Source organism: Pseudophryne corroboree, chromosome 6 (genome assembly GCF_028390025.1).
Source record: "Pseudophryne corroboree isolate aPseCor3 chromosome 6, aPseCor3.hap2, whole genome shotgun sequence".
NCBI lineage: Eukaryota > Metazoa > Chordata > Amphibia > Anura > Myobatrachidae > Pseudophryne > Pseudophryne corroboree.
Genome location: NC_086449.1, coordinates 72,401,770 through 72,428,138, shown reverse-complemented (window position 1 = coordinate 72,428,138; position 26,369 = coordinate 72,401,770). Strand labels below are relative to the sequence as shown.

At 43.5% G+C, this 26,369-nt stretch overlaps 1 protein-coding gene across 15 annotated transcripts in view; it reads right to left on the bottom strand.

Moving 5' to 3' along the window:
* The window catches only part of CACNA1A (calcium voltage-gated channel subunit alpha1 A), a 502,477-nt gene that overhangs the window by 133,440 nt on the left and 342,668 nt on the right, over positions 1-26,369 (bottom strand). For 9 of the 15 annotated variants that reach the window (XM_063931143.1, XM_063931148.1, XM_063931147.1 and 6 more), the window contains one exon: positions 19,764-19,860. The exons of 2 other annotated variants lie outside the window; for them this stretch is intronic. In XM_063931143.1, coding sequence (XP_063787213.1) covers positions 19,764-19,860 — 97 coding nt within the window. Of the gene's footprint in view, positions 1-19,763; positions 19,861-21,358; positions 21,456-26,369 lie in introns of all 15 variants that reach the window. 4 more of the 15 variants (XM_063931156.1, XM_063931144.1, XM_063931146.1 and 1 more) reach the window with 1 other exon arrangement.

Sequence of the window (26,369 nt, the reverse complement as noted above, 5' to 3'; positions counted from 1 at the left end):
ATAGTACTGTAACATACTGTAGATACAGGACAGTTACAGGGTGAGGACTGTGTAATAGTACTGTAACATACTGTAGATACAGGACAGTTACAGGGTGAGGACTGTGTAATAGTACTGTAACATATTGTAGATACAGGACAGTTACAGGGTGAGGACTGTGTAATACTACTGTAACATAGATACAGCATAGTTACAGGGTGAGGACTGTGTAATAGTACTGTAACATAGATATAGGACAATTACAGGGTGAGGACTGTGTAATAGTACTGTAACATATATACAGACAGTTACAGGGTGAGGACTGTGTAATAGTACTGTAACATATATACAGACAGTTACAGGGTGAGGACTGTGTAATAGTACTGTAACATATATACAGACAGTTACAGGGTGAGGACTGTGTAATAGTACTGTAACATAGATACAGGACAGTTACAGGGTGATGACTGTGTAATAGTACTGTAACATATATACAGACAGTTACAGGGTGAGGACTGTGTAATAGTACTGTAACATAGATACAGGACAGTTACAGGGTGAGAACTGGGTAATAGTACTGTAACATATATACAGACCGTTACAGGGTGAGGACTGTGTAATAGTACTGTAACATAGATACAGCACAGTTACAGGGTGAGGACTGTGTAATAGTACTGTAACATAGATACATCATAGTTACAGGGTGAGGACTGTGTAATAGCACACTGTAACACAGATTCAGGACAGTTAAGGGCCGAGGACTGTAACAGTACTGTAACATAGATAAATAGATATAGAACAGCTTCAAGGTGAGAACTGAGTAATAATAAACTGTAATATAGAAACAGACAATACATATGATTTAACGGCAGACGGAATGCTGGCTGTCAGTATACCGACAGCAGCATCCCGAAAGCGAGGCAGAGAGTCCCCTCGCAGAGTTTACCCGGCGGAGGTCAGGATTCCGGGCATCGGTATTTCACCAGCTGTCGGGATTCCAGGGTTGGACTCCTGAACGCTGGGATCTCGACTGCTGGTATTGTAACTGCATCCCATACAGACAGTTACAGGGTGAGGACTGTGTAATAGTACTGTAACATAGATACAGACAGTTACAATATGAGGACTGTGTAATAGTACTGTAACACAGATACAGAACAGCTACACGTTGAGAACTGTGTAATAGTACTGTAACATAGATATAGGACAGCTACAGAGTGAGGACTTTGTAATACATAGATACAGGACAGTAACAGAGCGAGGACTGTGTAACAGCACACTGTAACATAAATACAGGATAGTTACAGGGTGAGGACTGTGTAATAGTACTGTAATATACTGTAGATACAGGACAGTTACAGGGTGAGAACTGTGTAATAGTACTGTAACATAGATCCATAACAGTTACAGGGCGAGGCCTAGTACTGTAACATAAATACAGGACAGTTACAGGGCAAGGACTGTGTAACAGTACTGTAACATAAATACAGGACAGTTACAGGGCAAGGACTGTAATAGTACTGTAACATAAATACAGGACAGTTACAGGGCAAGGACTGTGTAACAGTACTGTAACATAAATACAGGACAGTTACAGGGCAAGGACTGTGTAACAGTACTGTAACATAAATACAGGACAGTTACAGGGCAAGGACTGTAATAGTACTGTAACATAAATACAGGGCAGTTACAGGGTGAGGAATGCTTAATAGCAAATTGTAACATAGGACAGTTACAGGGCAAGGACAGTGTAATAGTACTTTAAAATAGATACAGGACTGTTACAGGTCGAGGACTTCGTAATAGTGTAGCACACTAACTTAGATACAGGGTGATGACTGTGTAACAGCACACTAACACACATACAGGACAGCTACAGGGTGAGGGCTGTGTAATATTGTAGTACATTGTAACATAGATATAAATCGAGGACTGTGTGAAAGCACACTGTAACACAGATACAGGACAGTTACAGGGCAAGGACTGTGTAATGCTGTAGCACACTGTAATATAGATACAGGGACAGGAGTGTGTAATAGCACACTGTAACACAGATACAGGAAAGTTACAGGGCAAGGACTGTGTAATACTGTAGCACACTAACATAGATACAGGGCGAGGACTGTGTAATAATGTAGCACACTGTAACATAGATACAGGGCGAGGACTGTGTAATAATGTAGCACACTGTAACATAGATACAGGGCGAGGACTGTGTAATAATGTAGCACACTGTAACATAGATACAGGGCGAGGACTGTGTAATAGCACACTGTAACATAGATACAGGACAGTTACAGGGCAAGGACTGTGTAATGCTGTAGCACACTGTAATATAGATACAGGGACAGGAGTGTGTAATAGCACACTGTAACACAGATACAGGAAAGTTACAGGGCAAGGACTGTGTAATACTGTAGCACACTAACATAGATACAGGGCGAGGACTGTGTAATAATGTAGCACACTGTAACATAGATACAGGGCGAGGACTGTGTAATAGTACTGTAACACAGATACAGGACAGTTACAGGGCAAGGACTGTGTAATACTGTAGCACACTAACATAGATACAGGGCGAGGACTGTGTAATAATGTAGCACACTAACATAGATACAGGGCGAGGACTGTGTAATACTGTAGCACACTAACATAGATAGTGATACAGGGCGAGGACTGTGTAATAATGTAGCACACTAACATAGATACAGGGCGAGGACTGTGTAATACTGTAGCACACTAACATAGATAGTGATACAGGGCGAGGACTGTGTAATAATGTAGCACACTGTAACATAGATACAGGGCGAGGACTGTGTGTAATACTGTAGCACACTAACATAGATACAGGGCGAGGACTGTGTAATAATGTAGCACACTGTAACATAGATACAGGGCGAGGACTGTGTGTAATACTGTAGCACACTAACATAGATACAGGGCGAGGACTGTGTAATAATGTAGCACACTAACATAGATACAGGGCGAGGACTGTGTGTAATACTGTAGCACACTAACATAGATACAGGGCGAGGACTGTGTAATAATGTAGCACACTGTAACATAGATACAGGGCGAGGACTGTGTAATAATGTAGCACACTGTAACATAGATACAGGGCGAGGACTGTATAGTTGCACACTGTAACATAGATACAGGACAGTTATGGGATTGAGACATTCAGGGTGTAGGTGATAGAAATGACTAATTTCCGATTTCCTGAAATAATACAGGTGCCATTTACAGAATGATACAACTATACTGTTATAAGAAAAGTGCTATTTACAGCACAGTATAGAGGGATGACAGTTTATCACTAATAGTGATGGCAGTTTTGTGGCATGTAAATACAGATAAAGGGTCTGGCCTGCTGTAAAATCAAAGACTCTAATAGTGTTGTAAGATAATGGGGGTAATTATACAAAGTAATGCTATGGAAAGAGGTAGCATGGTCACATCCACCAATCACTTTGTAGTGCAGTTAAAAAAAATGAATGCACATATAGAATTTTTCTTTATACTATGGAGTGCCCACCTTTGTAACTTACATTTCTCCCCCACCCATCCCCACCATGTGTTTTGCAATAGAATTTTGTAAGCACAGCTTGTATTAATTCAGAGATCCCAATAATGTTCTTGATATAGTTGCACTGGACATTTGTCAAGCAGGAAAGGTCATGGGTTAGGTCAGGCCTTCATCATCCTTCCAATGCATTGTACACTTACCATAGTGAGAGATAAGAGAGGGAGATACACAAAAGCAGAATAAAGAGTAAGGAATGCAGAGACAGGGAAAGAAAGATTGATAGATTCATCCGTATGTCATACAGGACGAAAAAATGAGAAGTGCACTTATGGTAAGTCACTCTGTGTCACTGCCACAATAGTCTCCTTCTTTGTAAGTCATTGAGCTTCCAAATAGGTTGGACATTATAGGACTGAAAAACTAATTCCAATGGATTTATAGAGATACATTGCCGTATATAGGACCTAGAGACCTACATACCATCCTGCCATGTAAAGAGAAACCTACATACCATCCTGCCATGTAAAGAGAAACCTACATACCATCCTGCCATGTAAAGAGAAACCTACATACCATCCTGCCATGTAAAGAGAAACCTATATATCATCCTGCCATGTAAAGAGAAACCTATATACCATCCTGCCATGTAAAGAGAAACCTACAAGCCATCCTGCCATGTAAAGAGAAACCTATATATCATCCTGCCATGTAAAGTGAAACCTATATATCATCCTGCCATGTAAAGAGAAACCTATATACCATCCTGCCATGTAAAGAGAAACCTATATATCATTCTGCCATGTAACTAGAGACCTCCTAACTTTCAGGCTACATAATTATAGACCTACTAACCATAATGCCATATAAGTAAAGTCCTAAAGCACTAGGTGCCATGTGATCAGAGATGTATACATATATATCCTCATATACCTAGCGTCTATACGCCATACGGCAAAAAAAGCTTGCTGGCATCGTAGCTGCATATAAGGCCACTTACTGTGTGCCAGACACGCAACGTTGCGTCTTTTGTCACAAAGGGATTGGTACAACCTATGTACAAAGTCGCAGATACAGCATAATGGAATGTGGGGGGAGGAATAGCCGTGGCCACTCATATAGTAACCTTCTTTACACAGATTTGCAACTCAGTTGCACACAAGTAAAAGTACCGCGTCTAAGGCACTCTGACTATGGAGCTCAAAGTGGGGCTATGTGGTATGCCTAGAACAACAGTTCATACAGACACATCTGTAGATCATTGCTAGTAAAGAACAGACCATAATACAATGTACCTAGACACATACATACCATCCTGCCGGGTGGTCTTCTGTTTGCCGGCGGTCGGGCTCCCGGCGCTCAGTATACCGGCGCCGGGAGCCCGACAGCCGGCATACCGACACTTATTTTCCCTCGTGGGGGTCCACGACCCCCATAGAGGGAGAATAAAATAGTGTGGCGCGCGTAGCGCGCCACCGTGCCCGTAGCGTGGCGAGCGCAGCGAGCCCGCAAGGGGCTCATTTGCGCTCGCCAAGCTGTCGGTAAGCCGGCGGTCGGGCTCCCGGCGCCGGGATGCTGGTCGCCGGGAGCCCGACCGCCGGCCACCCGTAGTGAACCCCATCCTGCCATGCAATTAGCAAGATACAGACCATCCTGTGAAGCAACTAAGACCTACCATGTAACTAACAATTATTCTGCCATGTATCTATAGACCCGCAGACATCCTGCCATACGTAGATCATCCTGCCATGTATCTAGTGATCTACAGATGATTCTGTCATGTAACTAGTCATCTACAGATGATTCTGCCATGTAACTAATGACATATAGAACATAGTGCAATATAAATATGAACCTACAGATCCTGATACATAACTGGTGACCTACACAGCATCCAGCTATATAGCTACTGACCATCCTAAATAGAGACATACAGATCATCTTCCTATGTAGCTATTGGCATACATATCATCCCATGCAATAAGTGGCATACATATTATCCTCCCATGTAAAATGTGGCATACATACAGGGGCAGATTGGCCATAAGGCTCATCAGGAAGATTCCTGGTAGGCCTACGTGTCTGTGGGGCCTGTTTTGTGTGTTGTCATGTGGCCCCACCCCCCACATGACAGGCAGCCCACTGCACTCAGTACACTGCATTGTCCCCATTCATTCTGTTATTCCATATCTGCAGTACATTAACTCTGCCATCCAGTGACGCTGCCATGGTTACATGGTATGTTATACCTCTTGTACTGCCCATGTTGGGGCACTTCTACAAAATTTTACAGGGCCACATTTAGTTCCAAATCCGCCCCTGGTCTCAGACACAACTGCAGAAAAAGATGCAAGAAGGCTGCAATTGCGTACAATCAGGTCCTATGAGGAGGGATTCCGCCCCCTTCCCCTCTCAACAGACCTCACCCCCTCGTCAGAGCGCACAACTCCCCCCCATTAGGGCTGCTTCCATAAATTTCCCAGGTTGGTTTTCCATCCCAATCCGCCCCCCGCGTACATATCATCCTACCATGTAACATTTGGCGTACATATAATCCTCCCATGTAATTAGCGGCAAACATATCCTCTCATCTACGTACATCTCATCCTCCCATCTAACTAGTGGCATACATATCATCCTCCTATCTAACTAGTGGTGTACATATCATCCTCCCATTTAACTAGTACCGTACATATCCCCCCATTAACTAGCGGAATACATATCATCCTCCCATGTAACCAGTGGCGTACATATCACCCTTCCACCTTACTAGTGGCATACATATCATCCTCCCATCTAACCAGCGGCATACATATCATACTCCCATCTAACCAGCGGCATACATATTATCCTCCCATGTAACTAGTGGCATACATATCATCCTCCCATGTAACCAGTGGCGTACATATCACCCTTCCACCTAACTAGTGGCATACATATCATCCTCCCATCTAACCAGCGGCATACATATCTTACTCCCATCTAACCAGCGGCACACACATTATCCTCCCACGTAACTAGTGGCATACATATCATACTCCCATCTTACCAGCGGCATACATATTATACTCCCATGTAACTAGTGGCATACATATCATACTCCCATCTAACCAGCGGCATACATATTATCCTCCCATGTTACCAGTGGCATACATATTATACTCCCATGTAACTAGTGGCATACATATCATACTCCCATCTAACCAGCGGCATACATATTATCCTCCCATGTTACCAGTGGCATAAATATCATCCTCCCATGTAACTAGTAGCATACATATCATCCTCCCATGTAACCAGCGGCATACATATCATCCTCCCATGTAACCAGTGGCATACATATCATCCTTCCATGTAACTAGTAGCACACATATCATCCTCCCATGTAACCAGTGGTATACATATCATCCTCCCATGTAACCAGTGGTATACATATCATCCTCCCATCTAACTAGCGGCATACATATTATCCTCCCATGTAATCAGTGGCGTACATATCATCCTCCAATGTAACTAATAGCATACATATCATCCTTCACTCCATTGGCCTGCGTGACACTGCCCTCTCTTGGCTGTCTTCCTACCTTTCTGACCGTTCATTCTCTGTCTCCTCTCATGACTCCACCTCCCCCTCACTTCCACTAACTGTAGGGGTACCTCAAGGTTCTGTCCTTGGTCCTCTTCTCTTCTCTCCCTATACGTCCTCACTAGGTAAGCTCATTAGTTCTTTTGGTTTCCAATATCATCTCTATGCTGATGACACTCAAATCTATCTTTCCTCTCTAGACCTCTCCCCTGCTCTCCTCACTCGTATCTTCAACTGTCTCTCTGCTACCTCTTCCTAGATGTCCCAGCGCTTTCTTAAACTTAACATGTCTAAGACCGAGCTGATCATCTTCCCTCCCTCCTGCATAACCTCACCTCCTACAATCTCATTATCTATTGATGGCACTACTATCTCCTCTAGCCCCCAAGTGCGCTGTCTTGGAGTAATCCTTGACTCCTCCCTCTCCTTCAAACCACACATTCAGCACCTCTCACAAACCTGCCGTTTTCATCTAAAATTTTTTTCCAGGATCAGACCCTTTCTGACCCAGGATGCTACTAAGACTCTTATCCACTCACTGGTCATCTCCAGACTGGACTACTGTAATCTCCTCCTGACTGGCATTCCTGACAAATACCTCTCTCCACTCCAATCTATCCTCAATGCTGCTGCTCGGCTCATTTTCCTCACCAAACGCACTACGTCCACCTCTCCTCTCTTACTAGACCTTCACTGGCTCCCCTTCCCTTTCAGAATCCATTTCAAGCTTCTCACACTTGCTTACAAAGCCCTCACCCACTCCTCTCCCATCTACATCTTTGACCTTATCTCCCTTTACACTCCCACCCGTCCTCTTCGCTCTGCTAATGCACGCCGACTCTCCTGTCTACGGATTACTTCCTCCCACTCCTACCTCCAAGATTTTTCATGTGCTGCACCACTTCTCTGGAATTCCCTACCTCTCCCCCTCAGACTCTCCACCTCTCTACAAAACTTCAAACGGGCTCTCAAGACCCACTTCTTCACCAAACCCAGCCAAATCTCATCCTAAACCTCTGTTCCACGCTCTCTATGTACCCCATCTGTCTCACCCGTGTCTGTCTACCCCTCTCCTTTAGAATGTAAGCGCTCACGAGCAGGGTCCTCTTCCCTCATGTGCTTATCCTTTTCTTACTTTAATAATATTCAACTGCACCAACTCCAGCAGTCTTCTGCCACCTGATACTTATTCCAGTGTCATCTGCTGATGTCGCTATGTTTATTTACCCTGTACTTGTCCTATATTGTCGTCAACTGTAAGTTGCTGTTTTCCTGCTTGATTATTTGTTTATGTACTCTGTAATTGGGCGCTGCGGAACCCTTGTGGCGCCATATAAATAAAGGATAATAATAATAACAATAATCCTCCCATGTAACCAGTGGCGTACATATCACCCTTCCTTCTAAATAGCGGCATACATATTATCCTCCCATGTAACCAGTGGCGTACATATCACCCTTCCTTCTAAATAGCGGCATACATATCATCCTCCCATGTAACCAGTGGCGTACATATCACCCTTCCATCTAACTAGCGGCATACATATCATCCTCCCATGTAAACTGTGGCGTACATATCATCCTCCCATCTAACTAGTAGCATACATATTATCCTCCCATGTAACCAGTGGCATACATTTCCTTCCATCTGACCAGTGGCGTAAATATGATCCTCCCATGTAACCAGTGGCATACGGTTCATCCACCCTCGAAACAAGTAGCATACATATCATCCTCCCATGTAACTAGTGGCATACAGATCATCCTCCCATGTAAACTGTGGCTTATAGTTCATCTAGCCATGCACCCAGACTTGTATGGATCATTCTGTAACTAGAAATCTACCGGTCATTATGTCAAGTAATTGGAGACAAACATCCTGACATGTAATTAAAACTCTATAAAACATTTAACTAGAGACCTACAGATCATCTTGCTATATAACTAGTTACCTACAGATGATACTGCTATGTATCTAGTGACCTACTGATCATACTGCTGTGTAACTACTGACCTACAGATCATACCGCCATGTAACTAGTGACCTACTGAGCTTTCTGCCATGTAACTAGTGTCCTACTGATCATCTTACCATGTAACTAGTGTCCTACAGATCATACTGCCGTGTAACTAGTGTCCTACAGATCATACTGCCGTGTAACTAGTGTCCTACAGATCATACTGCCGTGTAACTTGTGTCCTACAGATCATACTGCCATGTAACTAGTGACCTACAGATCATACTGCCGTGTAACTAGTGACCTACAGATCATACTGCCATGTAACTAGTGACCTACAGATCATACTACCATGTAACTAGTGTCCTACAGATCATACTACCATGTAACTAGTGACCTACAGATCATACTGCCGTGTAACTAGTGACCTACTGAGCTTCCTGCCATGTAACAAGTGTCCTACTGATCATCTTACCATGTAACTAGTGTCCTATAGATCATACTGCCGTGTAACTAGTGACCTACTGATCATACTGCCATGTGACTAGTGACCTACAGATCATACTGCCATGTAACTAGTGACCTACAGATCATACTGCCATGCAACTAGTGACCTACTGATCATATTGCCATGTAACTAGTGACCTACTGATCATACTGCCGTGTAACTAGTGTCCTACAGATCATCCTGCTATGTAACTAGTGCCCTACAGATCATACTGCCATGTAACTAGTGACCTACAGATCATACTGCCATGCAACTAGTGACCTACAGATCATACTGCCATGTAACTAGTGTCCTACCAGTCATCCTGCCGTGTAACTAGTGACCTACAGATCACACTGCCGTGTAACTAGTGACCTACAGATCATACTGCCGTGTAACTAGTGACCTACAGATCATACTGCCGTGTAACTAGTGTCCTACAGATCATCCTGCTATGTAACTAGTGCCCTACAGATCATACTGCCATGTAACTAGTGACCTACAGATCATACTGCCATGTAACTAGTGTCCTACAGATCATACTGCCATGTAACTAGTGTCCTACAGATCATACTACCATGTAACTAGTGTCCTACAGATCATCCTGCTATGTAACTAGTGCCCTACAGATCATACTGCCATGTAACTAGTGACCTACAGATCATACTGCCATGTAACTAGTGTCCTACAGATCATACTACCATGTAACTAGTTTCCTACAGATCATACTACCATGTAACTAGTGACCTACAGATCATACTGCCGTGTAACTAGTGACCTACTGAGCTTCCCGCCATGTAACAAGTGTCCTACTGATCATCTTACCATGTAACTAGTGTCATATAGATCATACTGCCGTGTAACTAGTGTCCTACAGATCATACTGCCGTGTAACTAGTGTCCTACAGATCATACTGCCGTGTAACTAGTGTCCTACAGATCATACTGCCGTGTAACTAGTGACCTACAGATCATACTGCCGTGTAACTAGTGACCTACAGATCATACTGCCGTGTAACTAGTGACCTACAGAGCATACTGCCGTGTAACTAGTGACCTACAGATCATACTGCCGTGTAACTAGTGACCTACAGATCATACCGCCGTGTAACTAGTGACCTACTGATCATACTGCCGTGTAACTAGTGACCTACAGATCATACTGCCGTGTAACTAGTGACCTACAGATCATACCGCCGTGTAACTAGTGTCCTACAGATCATACCGCCGTGTAACTAGTGACCTACAGATCATACCGCCGTGTAACTAGTGACCTACAGATCATACTGCCGTGTAATTAGTGTCCTACAGATCCTACTACCATGTAACTAGTGACCTACAGATCATACTGCCGTGTAACTAGTGACCTACTGAGCTTCCTGCCATGTAACAAGTGTCCTACTGATCATCTTACCATGTAACTAGTGTCCTATAGATCATACTGCCGTGTAACTAGTGACCTACTGATCATACTGCCATGTGACTAGTGACCTACAGATCATACTGCCATGTAACTAGTGACCTACAGATCATACTGCCATGCAACTAGTGACCTACTGATCATATTGCCATGTAACTAGTGACCTACAGATCATACTGCCGTGTAACTAGTGTCCTACAGATCATCCTGCTATGTAACTAGTGCCCTACAGATCATACTGCCATGTAATTAGTGACCTACAGATCATACTGCCATGCAACTAGTGACCTACAGATCATACTGCCATGTAACTAGTGTCCTACCAGTCATCCTGCCGTGTAACTAGTGACCTACAGATCATACTGCCGTGTAACTAGTGACCTACAGATCATACTGCCGTGTAACTAGTGACCTACAGATCATACTGCCGTGTAACTAGTGTCCTACAGATCATCCTGCTATGTAACTAGTGCCCTACAGATCATACTGCCATGTAACTAGTGACCTACAGATCATACTGCCATGCAACTAGTGACCTACAGATCATACTGCCATGTAACTAGTGTCCTACCAGTCATCCTGCCGTGTAACTAGTGACCTACAGATCATACTGCCGTGTAACTAGTGACCTACAGATCATACTGCCGTGTAACTAGTGTCCTACAGATCATACTGCAATGTAACTAGTGACCTACAGATCATACTGCCATGTAACTAGTGTCCTACAGATCATACTGCCATGTAACTAGTGTCCTACAGATCATACTACCATGTAACTAGTTTCCTACAGATCATACTACCATGTAACTAGTGACCTACAGATCATACTGCCGTGTAACTAGTGACCTACTGAGCTTCCTGCCATGTAACAAGTGTCCTACTGATCATCTTACCATGTAACTAGTGTCATATAGATCATACTGCCGTGTAACTAGTGTCCTACAGATCATACTGCCGTGTAACTAGTGTCCTACAGATCATACTGCCGTGTAACTAGTGACCTACAGATCATACTGCCGTGTAACTAGTGACCTACAGATCATACTGCCGTGTAACTAGTGACCTACAGATCATACCGCTGTGTAACTAGTGACCTACAGATCATACTGCCGTGTAACTAGTGACCTACAGATCATACTGCCGTGTAACTAGTGTCCTACAGATCATACTGCCGTCTAACTAGTGACCTACAGATCATACTGCCGTGTAACTAGTGACCTACCAGTCATCCTGCTTTATGGCTAGACATACTGTCTGGCTTGTCATGTATCTGGTGGCATACAAACCATCAGCCATGTACCGTATGTACAATGTAACTGTCACGATACTACTGGCATATACATCATCCTGCCATGTAACGGGATGTAGTTATGTGACCAGTGATCAGGAGACCACCGGTCACATTACCGACGCTGGGATGCCAAACACTCGAACATCCGCCAGTCGGCATGCCGAATAGCAGGGACTATTCCCACTCGTGGTTGTCCACAACACCCATAGAGTGGGAATAGAACCTGTGGCGAGCGCAGCGAGCCTGCAAGGGGCTTTGTTGTGCTTCCCTGTCTCCCCCCTTCCCCCACCCCCACTCCCCCGTGGTTTTAAACCTTGGGATCCCAGCGTCAGTATGCCATGTTCCTTTCGGATTACAGCTCATCCTTCAATTTAACTAGTGACCTTCACATCATACTGACATATAACTAGAGAACTATACTTGAATGTAACTAAAGTACTACAGAGCCTCCTGCTAAGTAATTATAGCGGTAATTCAATTAGCCGTGGTACTTGCCACATTCTTTTACCTCCTGGGTTAAGAGCTATTCAATCAGTGCCCACGGTAAGCCCAGTGGGTGCACTTAAGCTTAAGGCCTTAATCAGGTTGGATCGCTAATGAGACTGAAACTGCAATCGTCTCAAAACTGCTACTGCTAAAAATCGCATGTGAAGAGCTGGCCTTAGGGGTATATTCAATACCTGTCGGATCCTTTCCAACAGACAGGATCCGACAGGTCAGTATTCAATGCCGGGCCAAACCCGACAGGTTTGGCCCGTTCCCGACAATGGTGGTCATTCAGAGTTGTTCGCTCGTTACCGATTTTCGCTATGCTGCGATTTGTTGCTAAATGCGCATGCGCAGGGTACGCAGCGCGCATGCGCTTAGTTATTTAACTAAAAACTTTGCAGTTTTGCTGTTGTTCGTGCGGCGCTTTTCAGTCACACTGCTGATCGGTGAGTGATTGACAGGAAAGGGGCGTTTCTGGGTGATAACTGAGCGTTTTCCGGGAGTGTGCTAAAAAACGCAGGCGTGTCAGGTAAAAACGCGGGAGTGTCTGGAGAAACGGGGGAGTGGCTGGCCAAACGCAGGGCGTGTTTGTGACGTCAAACCAGGAACTAAACGGACCGAGCTGATCGCAATCTAGGAGTAGGTCTGGAGCTACTCAGAAACTGTAAGAAAATATTTAGTAGCAGTTCTGCTAATCTTTCGTTCGCTATTCTGCTAAGCTAAGATACACTCCCAGAGGGCGGTGGCCTAGCGTTTGCAATGCTGCTAAAAGCAGCTAGCGAGCGAACAACTCGGAATGACCACCAATGGCAATCCGACTTTCTTTAAAGTCGGATTGAAAATGTTGGAAATGGGGCTAAAACCTGTCGGGTTTAGCCGCGCTTCCGACAGCCAACGTGGATTCTGGCAATCCACGTGGTTTCCGACAAGTCGGGTATTCCCGACATGTCGGAAAAAATCAGCCGGCATTGAATAGGTCGGAACCCCTTCCAACCTACACCTGTCGGAAACTGCCGTCTTTCCGACAAGACGGCAGTTTCTGACAGGTATTGAATACACCCCTTAATGGTAAAAGACGGCCAACGATGCGATTGCAATTCTGCATATGCAGCAACAGAACTGCGATCCCGACGCAGAAACAGAATACCATCGACAGTTGAGATTCACCCAGGGCTACTCAGAATAATGAGAATGGAATCGCAACGGCACCATGTTTTTAATCGCAAGCGACTGCAACTGACGTCAGATACACGCCCCCGAAAACGTCCATGGCCCACCTGCGTTTTCCAACTACTCCTCAGAAACACCATGTTAACCCCCACGAACAGTTACTTCTTGTCAATCAAATTGCGATCACATTTCTCTTAGGCTGCGATAACATTTCAGCCTTCGTGCACGCACAATGCGTTCGCAGCACATGCGCAGTCTTCCGATAATTGCCCGATTTGCGAATTTGCAATTTAGCAATCCATGCTGAATTTTTGCTACAGACTGAAATCTGTGTTTAGTGCACCTTTGCTGCTAGTCGCAGGATTACTGTAGTAATTGCATGGCTCTGGGCACTTTACCTGGAATCAATGCCTTACTATGCATTAGCCACTAGGCTTACCAAGGGCATAATTTAATTGCTCCATGTATTTAACCTGTGAGCTAAAAGTCCACGGTAAGTCCTGCGGCTAGTTAAATTCCCATTTATAGGTCTACCGACCATCCTGCCATGTAATGAGAGAGATACACCTCACCCAGCCTCTATGCGTGCTCTTAAAACTAATTTTTCCATTGTAGATTCCAGACCATCCACCTATCTCTGCAGTCTCTGCCCTCTTCTCCTAATTGTGACCGCACATATCCCCCCATAGACTGTATTCTCATATGTCCTCTCTGCATAATTATACTATGTGCTCACTGTTATTAGGTATCTATGTGAATTTATGTATTGTCTGTGTTAGTCTGCACGTAAATATCTGTTGCCAGTTATAACCCCTTATATGGCGCTAAAGAACCCATGTTCATTCTGTGTGCGCCTAGGGGACTGCAGGTAACCTAGCTATGTACCTACAGATCTACAGGACACCCTGCTATGTACTCTGAGATGTACAGATCATCCTGCTATGTACCTAGAGACCTACATGTCATCCTCGTATATACCTAGATACCTACAAGTCATCCTGCTATGTACCTAGAGACCTACAGTTAATTCTGCCAGGCTTGAACTGGCCCACAAGGGTACAGGGGAAACCACCAGTGGGCCCCACTGCCTGGGGGCCCTCTTCCTGCTCTAAGGATCAGGTTCCAGACTGTGCACTTGAATTATACATAATACATATGTTACCTTATACTGGACTATGGTGTATTTTCCACAGTGCACTGCTGTTATTAATCTGGTACATTACCATGCATGCAGCAGCTGAATTTACTGTATATATTTATGAAGGAACCCAGGCATTGCAATCTCTAATGGTTAGTCAAACCAATGAGGTGGCAGGCCACACCCCCTCTGCAGACTGCCCACACCCCTAAACATGGGCCCCTACCACCGCATTCCCCCCGGTAGGCCCTACATGCCGCAGTCCGACACTGAATTCTGCTATGTTACTAGAGATCTTTAAACCATCCAGATATATAATTATCTACAGATCATTTTCTCATGTAACTGGTGATCTACAGACCATTTTGTGATGAATCCTGCCTTTTAAATGAAGATCTAATGTGTATTCTATAATGTAATTAGAGTCTTTCAGATCTCCAGATTATGCTGTGATGTTATATAAGAGACATCTTATGTAATTAAGAACATTATTACATGTATCTAAATATCTACAAACCATCCTGTTATGTAACCAGAGATGTGCAGACCATTTTGCCGTGTAGCTAGTTACCTACAGACAATCCTGCCATGTAACTAGTGATGTACACACTACCCTCCCATACAACTAATGCCCTACGTAGCATCTTCCCATGTAACTATAGATTTATAATCAATGTAAATTATGACCTACAGACCATCCTATCATGTAACTCATGACCGACACACCATCCTGCCATGTAACACATGACCTACACACCATCCTACCATGTAACTCATGACCTACAGACCATCCTGCCATGTAACTCATGACCAACAGACCATCCTACCATGTAACCCATTGCCTACATACCATCCTACCATGTAACTCATGACCTACACACCATCCTACCATGTAACTCATGGCCTACAGACCATCCTGCCATGTAACTCATGACCAACAGACCAGCCTACCATGTAGCTCATGACCTACAGACCATCCTGCCATGTAACTCATGACCAACAGACCATCCTACCATGTAACCCATGGCCTACATACCATCCTACCATGTAACTCATGGCCTACACACCATCCTACCATATAACTCATGACCAACAGACCATCCTACCATGTAACTCATGGCCTATACACAATTCCACCATGTAACTCATGACCTACAGACCATCCTGCCATGTATCTCATGACCAACAGACCATGTAACTCATGACCTACAGACCATCATACCATGTAACTCATGACCTACAGACCATCCTACCATGTAACTCATGACCTACAGACCATCCTGCCATGTAACTCATTACCAACAGACCATGTAACTCATGACCTACAGACCATCATACCATGCAACTAATGACCTACAGACCATCCTGCCATGTAACTCACGACCTACAGACCATCCTGCCATTGTAACTCCTGACCTACAGACTATACTGCCATGTAACTCATGACCAACAGAACATCCTACCATGTAGCTCATGACCTATAGACCATCCTGCCATGTAACTCATGACCAACAGACCATGTAACTCATGACCTAAAGACCATCATACCATGTAACTCATGACCTACAGACCATCCTACCATTTAAGTCCGGACCAACAAACCATCCTGCCATGTAACTAATGACCTACAGACCATCCTGCCATGTAACTCACGGCCTAAAAACCATCCTGCCATGTAACTCATGACCTACAGACCATCCTGCCATTGTAACTCCTGACCTACAGACTATACTGCCATGTAACTCATGACCAACAGACCATCCTATTATGTAGCTCATGATCTACAGACCATCCTGCCAAGTAACTCATGACCAACAGACCATCCTACCATGTAACCCATGGCCTACATACCATCCTACCATGTAACTCATGACCAACAGATCATCCTACCATGTAACTCATGGCCTATACATCATTCCACCATGTAACTCATGACCTACACACCATCCTACCATGTAACTCATGACCTACAGACCATCCTGCCATGTAACTCATGACCAACCGACCATGTAACTCATGACCTACAGACCATCATACCATGTAACTCATGACCTACAGACAATCCTACCATCTAAGTCTGGACCAACAAACCATCCTGCCATGTAATTAATGACCTACAGACCATCCTGCCATGTAACTCATGACCTACAGACCATCCTGCCATGTAACTTCAGACCTACAGACCATCTTGCCATGAAACTCATGACCTACAGACCATCCTGCCATGTAACTCCTGACCTACAGACCATCCTGGCATGTAACGCATGACCTACAGACTATCCTGCCATGTAACTCATGACCTAAAGACCATCCTGCCATGAAACTCATGACCTACAGGACATTCTGCCATGTAACAATACTGACCTAAAGATGATGCTGTCATGTATCTAGTGACTTAGATATCGACCTACTAGCATCCTGCTATGCAACTATACACCATCTATAGAGCTACAGACCATCCTAACCAGTAACTAGAGACCTCAAGACCATCCTGCCATGCAACTACAGACCTACAGAGTATATGGCCATGAAACTAGAGACCAACAGACCACCCTGCCATGTAAGAATGCAACTAGAGACCTGTAGACCATCTTGCTATATAACTAGTGACATACAAGAGCTCTTCAGACCGTCCTGTCATCTAGTTAGGGATATATGGATCTCCTTGCCAATAAATCTTGTGACTTACAGACTTTCCTTTTACAGATGCCCCAAGTTAGGTGTTGGTGGCTCTGTCCTACTACACTCTATTAGGACAGCTTTGTCCCGATTGAACCACAAGGTGGGATGCACTATCCCGTTCATTGCTGTTCTGTATCGCTATGAGCACCTACCATGTAACTTGTGTTGTACAGGCCATTTGTCCCGATTCCCCCACTTTAAAATTTGTGAGGTATGTTTTACATACGGGGTAAACAGTATCTGCAGATGTACAGACATATTATATATCCAAAGGCCTTACAAAATAGCATCTACAGAATATTTAATGCAATTGGAGAGGGTCACACATGTGTGAATTTTCTGTCTATGTGGCCTATTTAGACTATTACTCCTGTGGTCACCACATGCCCACAACCATCTTAGGTCTCTGAGAACAATTCAAATGTGTCCAGATTTCATCCATACCCAGGTGAAAATGCTGTTGGTCAGTTACCGCTATTGCTGGATTATTACTGGCTGGCAGCACTAATGGATATCTATTGGATTAGGCTATTCAGACTGACCATTCAAAGGTAATGAGGTCTATTTACTAAGCCTTGGATGGAGATAAAGTACCAGTCAATCAGCTCATAACTGTCATTTTCCAAATACAGCATGTGATATGGCAGTTAGGAGCTGATTGTCTGGTACTTTATTTCCACCCCAGGTTTAGTAAATAGACCCTGTCCAAGCTGACCACTCTTGAGAGTGGCCAAATTTGACACATTTCCAGCCATTTAACAAAAAGCCAGGTGGGGCCACATATAAACGTGTGCGGCTGCTTCACCTACAGATATACAGACCGTTCTTCTAAATACATACAGAACTACTGGCCAACCTACCCAATATAATATTCAATGTTCCAGGAACTAGACTGCTTAAAGTAATTATAATGGAATTAAGGGGGTAATTCCAAGTTGATCGCAGCAGGATTTTTGATAGCAATTGGGCAAAACCATGTGCACTGCAGGGGAGGCAGATATAACATGTGCAGAGAGAGTTAGATTTGGGTGGGTTATTTTGTTTCTGTGCAGGGTAAATACTGGCTGCTTTATTTTTACACTGCAAATTATATTGCAGATTGAACACACCCCACCCAAATCTAACTCTCTCTGCACATGTTATATCTGCCTCCCCTGCAGTGCACATGGTTTTGCCCAATTGCTAACAAAAATCCTGTTGCGATCAACTTGGAATTACCCCCTAAATGTCTTCTTAAAAGCACACTACCAATCACCAGGGCTAATAAATCATTCTGGTGTGAAATCGGCACTGTAATGTATAATATAGGATTTTATTGTTATGGTGTGCATTTATTTTCAAAAGTACAAAGTTGTGGTATATATATATATATATATATATATTTATTTAAATATCACAAACAAGAAGCAAACACTTCGTTTTCAGTCTTCGGGCTAAATGTAATAGCCTGCAAGTTGCCGGAGGTGTGGGACTCACAGACTATTACATTTAGTCCTTAGTATATTGATAGCTTTATTCATCTAATTCTTATTCAGTTTACCTGCCATTCACAAGCAGACATTGGGTGGAATTCAAATGTTTGAAAAGTCGGTTGGGTGTCTGTTTTTTCCTGTCTATTAGATAGGAAAAAACAGACTCCCAACTGACTTTTCAAACATTTGAATCTCCCCCATTATGTATCAAAAAAGGTGTTTTTGTTGTTAGGCAGGTTCCTATCTTTACATTAGGAATGAGGTTGTGGTCATTGGCTCCCAACATACAGAACATGTCAAAGACACACACGCACACACTGACGGCACAGCTCCACGTCAAAATACCATAACATCAAAAGACGAAATGCCGTTCAGAGGCTTCCAGTTACAAGAGAGTCCTGGCGTTAAGGATCTCTTTGGGGTATTTCTTAACACTTCTGCTGATAAAAGCACAATAATGCGGAGCAGTAGTGTTAAGTTACCGCTAGATGGCAGGATACAATATGGGACGCAGGAACGGACTAGGAAAGGGGTAAGAGTCATGGTAGGGGAAGTGGAAGGGATCTACCTTATAAGCAACTCGAGCAGGGCATTTCTTCCCCAGACCCAAGGGAGGCGAGATAAGTCTGAGCATCTCATACAAGTCTGTATATTTCATGCGGCCCCTGGGAACAGAGAGAGGAGCCACAGAGCCATGGAAAGGAGGTTGATGCCATGAAGAAGAAAATGAGTGGGAAATGACAGGAAATGTAAGGTTGTATGGTGGGAAATGGGCAAAACGCATGGTTGAGACGATGGCATATATGAGACACATGAAGTAGTGAAGGGTTAAAGATAGCAAGTGAGGATCATGGTCAATGGATGGAAGAAGTTAAAGAGGCAGAGAAACAGCAACAGAAGTAGGTACGGAGAAGGGAAAATATTAACAAGGAAAACGTATCAACCAGGTACACATATGTAAATCAGTGGTAACAAAAGAGAAAGAGGCAAGAAATGAGAAGAAGAGAAGTCCATGCAGTGTAACGTATATATTATTTGGAAATTAATGCCCATAATAGACAAAAAAAAAAAAAAAGAATAAAATAGATGGATTACAGGATGCCAGGAAGAATGAATTGGAATAGATTGAATACAGAATAGAAAGAAAGAGGAAGAAAAAGTGAGAGGAAAATAAATATGAGAGAGTACATCTCAGGACATAGCGAGGAAAAGGGGGGCGGGGAAGAATCAGAGGAACATGGAGAGAAAAGGAATGAAAAGAAATTAGATCAACTTATGTCACTACCTCAGAAGGCGACGCAGTTATATCACCCACACAAGGGAACTGAAACCTTACATTCATTGGAACCCAAAACAATAACACCTAAATGAAATAATACAGGGGAGGGTAGAATTTTACAGGTCTCCCCAGAGTGGATTTTCCCTGGGCACGTTGGACAACAAAGGAATTCCAGGTCAGGAATGACTCTATTTAATGCATTAATTAGTTGACAAAAAAAAACAACAAAATAAAACTGTATTTCTATAGGCAGGTGGAGAATTCTCGTTTTACAACCTCTCTCCAGTATAGGTGTTAGGAGAAGTTATGCCTTGTCCTGCCAGTATGAATTGGGAAGGGAATTTGGGAGTAGGGAGGAAGATGTTTTTAGTGGTGGTGGTAAAAGGGGTGCGAGGTTTATGGAATGTGGAAGGAGATCCAGGATGGTTAATGGAGCCCCCCTGAGACTCCTCCGCACCCTCCCCCTTTCATCAAGCATTTACTTCTTCCTAAAAGCAGGCTCCCATCCCCAAAATACATTATCTGTACCCAGACCCTCGGAATCCCAGCAAGCCCATGCTTCTTCCGTAAAACTATATACCCTTTAGCTGCCATAGGACGAACCAATTATCCCCTGGCAGCCAAAGAGAGGATGCACAATGTGTACACAGCTGAATACAGCTCCGTAGACAAATATATATATGGTATATATATATTAAATTAGGTGGGTGAAAGCATCGCGCATTCCGCTGAAACTCTTGCAGGGGATAAGGGGCTAGTTTTGAAGGAGGGGAGAAAAGGAATATTATCCAGGGGTGAGAGAAGGAAGGATAGGTATATGGGGTAAAGGGTGTGGAAGTTCGTTCTGTGCTTTTTTTATTTTTGTTTGTAATGGTTTTCCAAACCTTGCAGGCCACCCTGTGGGGGCATTTCTTCCCCAAACCCAGCGGTGGGGATATAACCCGTAACAAACTGTACATGTCCTTATAATGAATACGCCCGCTGAAATAAGAACAGAAGGGGAGTTAGTTAAGAGGGTGTGAAGCTTTCAGAGGTGACCCTCCCTTTAATCATAAGCTCTTGGATGCAGTGCTGTGGTCCTGCATGATATAGAAGACACATGAAGACGTTATGTGATGGTTAAAGTCTCAAACTTGTCTGTCGTCAAGAGTGGTGTGACGTCTTGCTCAGACACATATTACAGTAATCTCCTCTCTGCACTAATGAGAGGGCATAGCTGGGAGGCATCATTTCAAATCAGAAAATTATTTTCGGGGTACCACAATTACTTACAGTATCGTTTTACGATGGAATAATCAGACAGCAATGGATGTATAGCAGCTCTATAATATGTGGGATTCAGTATAACAATGTTCTACCCCAGCTGTTCACCACCAATATTCAGTCACTTTAGGGCTAGCTACACAGTGAATACAGGATGTTCGGTAAAACACCAGTACACTACACTACACAAGTGCGGCTCATGAAATAGAGGTGGATAGAGAGGATGAGGCGGCGGGGGAGAGCTAAGTAATGGGAGAAAACATGATTTGTGGAGCGCTGACAAAATGTAGATTAGAAAAGTAAAAACTATAGGAATAAACAAGAAATATGTATTATTCACATTTGAAGCAAAAACCAAAGACGTTATTTTGATGCACTTTTTTTTTTTACCCGCTTTGGTCCCCTGTAATCAGTTTGAGAATTCAACCACAACATCCATACGTATAGACTAGTAAACATACTGTAGCTGAACAATAATGTGAAGAAATAAGAGTAGGTGCATTATAAATATACAGTATATTCGTTCAAAAAAAAAAAGAATATAATCAAAAATGGAATAAAAAAAATGATAATAATTACAAAACACTTAATACAAAAATAAATAAATAAATACATGTTAGAGAAAGAACAGGGTAGAAATATCTGTGGATGCGCATAGAAAGCAGTTAATAAAAGCATACAGTGATTAGTAATTGTTACTGGAAGGGAATTGGTGGTGGGAATCTTGCAGTCCGCTCTACGTCGGATAGAACGGTGCCCTTCTGTGCTCATGAGAAGAAGACTTTTTCTCATCAAATCAATGTTTCAGACATTAGACACTGAATACGGCCTTGTGTTACAGTTTACTAGCAGTGTTTTTCAGCTATTATCTCCAAAATATAGAGGTAATTCAGTTTTACCAGAACATCGGATGGATTCAGTCTGATGTACAGCAACGGCTCATGATTTTGTACAGTGATGTACAGTAACGGCCCCTGATTTTGTACAGTGATGTACAGTAACGGCCCCTGGTTTTGTACAGTGATGTACAGCAACGGCTCCTGATTTTGTACAGTGATGTGCAGTAACGGCTCCTAATTTTGTACAGTGATGTACAGTAACAGCTCCTGATTTTGTACAGTGATGCACAGCAACGGCTCCTGATTTTGTACAGTGATGCACAGTAATGGTTCCTGACTTTGTACAGTGATGCACAGTAACGGTTTCTGATTTTGTACAGTGATGCACAGTAACGGTTCCTGACTTTGTACAGTGATGCACAGTAACGGTTCCTGACTTTGTACAGTGATGCACAGTAACGGTTCCTGACTTTGTACAGTGATGCACAGTAACGGCTCCTGATTTTGAACAGTGATGTACAGCAATGGCTCCTGATTTTGTACAGTGATGTACAGTTACGGCTCCTGATTTGTAAGGTGATGTACAGTAACGGCTCTTGATTTTGTACAGTGATGTACAGCTACGGCTCCTGCTTTTGTACAGTGATGTACAGCAATGGCTCCTGGTTTTGTACAGTGATGTACAGTAACAGCTCCCGATTTTGTACAGTGATATACAGTAACGGCTCCTGATTGTGTACAGTGATGTACAGTAACTGCTCCTGATTTTGTACAGTGATGTAAAGTTGCAGCTCCTAATTTTGTACAGTGATGTACAGTAACAGCTTCTGATTTTGTACAGTGATGTATAGTAACGGCTTCTGATTTGTACAGTGATGTACAGTAACAGACTCTGATTTTGCAGTGATGTACAGTAATGGCTCCTGATTTTGTACAGTGATGTACAGTAACAGCTCCTGATTTTGTACAGTGATGTACAGTAACAGCTCCTGATTTTGTACAGTGATGCACAGTAATGATGCCTGATTTTGTACAGTGATGTACAGTAACAGCTCCTGATTTCATACAGTGTTTTACCTGTTCTACAAACATATTTCAGAGAGGTACTTGTTGGTCAGCTCAAGTTTATGGGGATATCCAATCAGCCCCGGTAATTTACTCCGGGGGCTATCTAATTAGCCCTGATAAGCTGGCACGAGACGCGGCTTATCAGGGATTTTGTTTCACCTGCCTCAGGCAGACGAAACCAAATCCCCGGAAACAGCAAAAACGGGGGCTGGTTCTACCGAAAACACACAGGTTTTACTGAACCTGTGTGTTTTCAGGAGAAAGGGCTTTTTTTTTTACAGGTGATTAGGATAACCTGTAAAAAAAAAAAAAAGGTGAAACATCCAGAAAAATAAAAAGACGTTTTTCGCACCCGATGTTTTACCAGGGCTAATTGGATATCCCCCTTAAAGTCAAACCTAATATTCACCACGTGTCCAATTAAATTAGGTACGTTCTCTGTTCCAAACAAATAATCTGCACTCCAAGTGTAATATACACCTGTACATAATACAAAGCTGGCGGTATAATTGTGCTGAATACAAACACATATTTATGAAAACTTCCTAATATGAGGCATGGTGGCGTCATCCAGCGGTGAAATGAGCCATGTGCTAGAATGAGCCTGCATGCAGGCCTGTCTAGCACCGGCGATAGCGGAGCGCGGAACTGCGCATCGCTAGCGCTGTGGGGCATACACACAGAGAGATCCGTGCTTAAATTCTAAGCAATATAGTCAGATTGCCCAGAATTTAAGCACGGACCTCTCTGTGTGTACCCCCCTTAACACAAACACTGCAGATTACCAGACTGACAACATCCAGTCAATTAACATCACAAAACAATTGGTGTGTATAGAGGGGCCGCAACTGCTTATGTGCAACGGAACACAAGTGCAAACAATGTGGAACTCAAGAGTGGGAAAGAATCACCTATCCTTAGAGGAGTAATGAACCCATCTTATCAAGTGTCAACAAATGCAAGCTAATGGTGATAGAATAATGGTAAGAAGACAGCATACGTCTGACAGGGGGAAATGTACTGGTCCTGAAAGAGATTCACTACTGCCTTATCATAAGCAAGAGCGGAGCACAAGCATGGACCAGCATTTCAGGGGCAAACAGAATCAACACCCTAGTAAATTAAGGCTGTTCAGAATATAAGAATGTGAGCCAAGTTGTAGGAAGGCTTACCTAATAAACCGGCCAGTCCCTCTCGGCGCACCAGGCCCTGTGAGACACTTCTAGCGTCGGCCGTCTTTTTTTTGCATCTTTTATGGCAAAAATGCATCTTAGTTGCAATGCAATGCCAATAGGATGCACAAGATGACTGTGCTGATTAATTTGATATGTGACACTTGTAAACGCTCCTTCTCCACCCTATATCATTTCATTTAAACACCTGGTCCTGCAAAATGCAGTCAGAGGTCAACTGCATAGCCAGCTATGGACGCCCTGACAGACTCCTGCCACTTGGCGTGCAGGTCCTTGCTGTTACATGCACATAACACTGGGAAGCAGCATGTGTCCCGCACAGACACACTCATCTGCACAGGTTTAATATAATTTCACTAAACAATAAAGAAGATAAATTTCATTATTCATATTAATTCCCTTACAGGATATTATTAAAGCACTGCACATTTAGGTAAGAGAACAGTAGCTGTGACTGGCAAAGATCTGGGCATTTGTTATACAGTGCGCCTGTAGCCGTTTCATGGAATCAGTTATCCTTGCTGCCTAGATATTATGGGAACAACGTCTTGCGGACAGTGGTTCTGCCAATCCCGAACAGCGATTCCTGGGCGAAAGAATCTATAGCCTAAAATTATGCTTTATGAGCTACCTCCCCGATTCCCCCTCAGCACAGCCGCTTTCAGACATTAGTGGAACATTGCAAACGTTAGAGGAACCAAGCCGCATCAAGTTTCACCGTGACAGCTGCACAGTGACATAAATGACATTGAATTGGGGGTTTCTTACATTTTCCTGGTCTTCCACGGACAATAGGCTACCCAGATAGAAGCTCCTGCAGGGCCTCTCCCACCTATACTCTATTACTGAGTCCTCATAACCTCAGTTAGTGAGTGCATGGATTCCACTTTTGTTATTTACATCCACCTTAGCATCACTGTCCTTCAACCTAATGCTTCACAGCTGAGACCCGGGAGAAGGAAAATAAATGAAAAGGAAAAATCGCTGACAGGTTGTCTGGGACACCGTCCCAGTGTTATAACGCTAGTAAAACACATGTATTATGGGATAACACTATTTCTAGTAGTTTCTGACGTTGCTGTACCCAACACTGCTGATAATAGCGTTCGTTAGCCTTGAGGCAGCGTTCAGTTACAGAATGTATATTGCTTTATGCACATGTGTTCTGTTATGGGAGCTCCAAGACCCGGTAACAACCGCATGTCAGATGCTAATGCTATCCACGTGGTCCCTTGACCCATAGGTGGTACTGGCGGACGCAGTGCAAATACGTCTCTTGTCTCTTTAATAGGTCTGCCTTACATGTTAAAGTGAACGTGTAAGAGTGCGTGTAATGCATAAGAAATGCACGGCGTAGGCACATTGCATAACATTGCTGATGGATGTATAGATTATTTACTCCTGATGATCAGCGGCTACAGTTGTAACAATTCTGCAGAAATGTGTCAACAAATCATTTCTACATTCATGTGAAGTTACTTATTTTAGTTAATTTCAGTACCTGGCCTGTTACTTCCCCCCCCCCCCCCCCC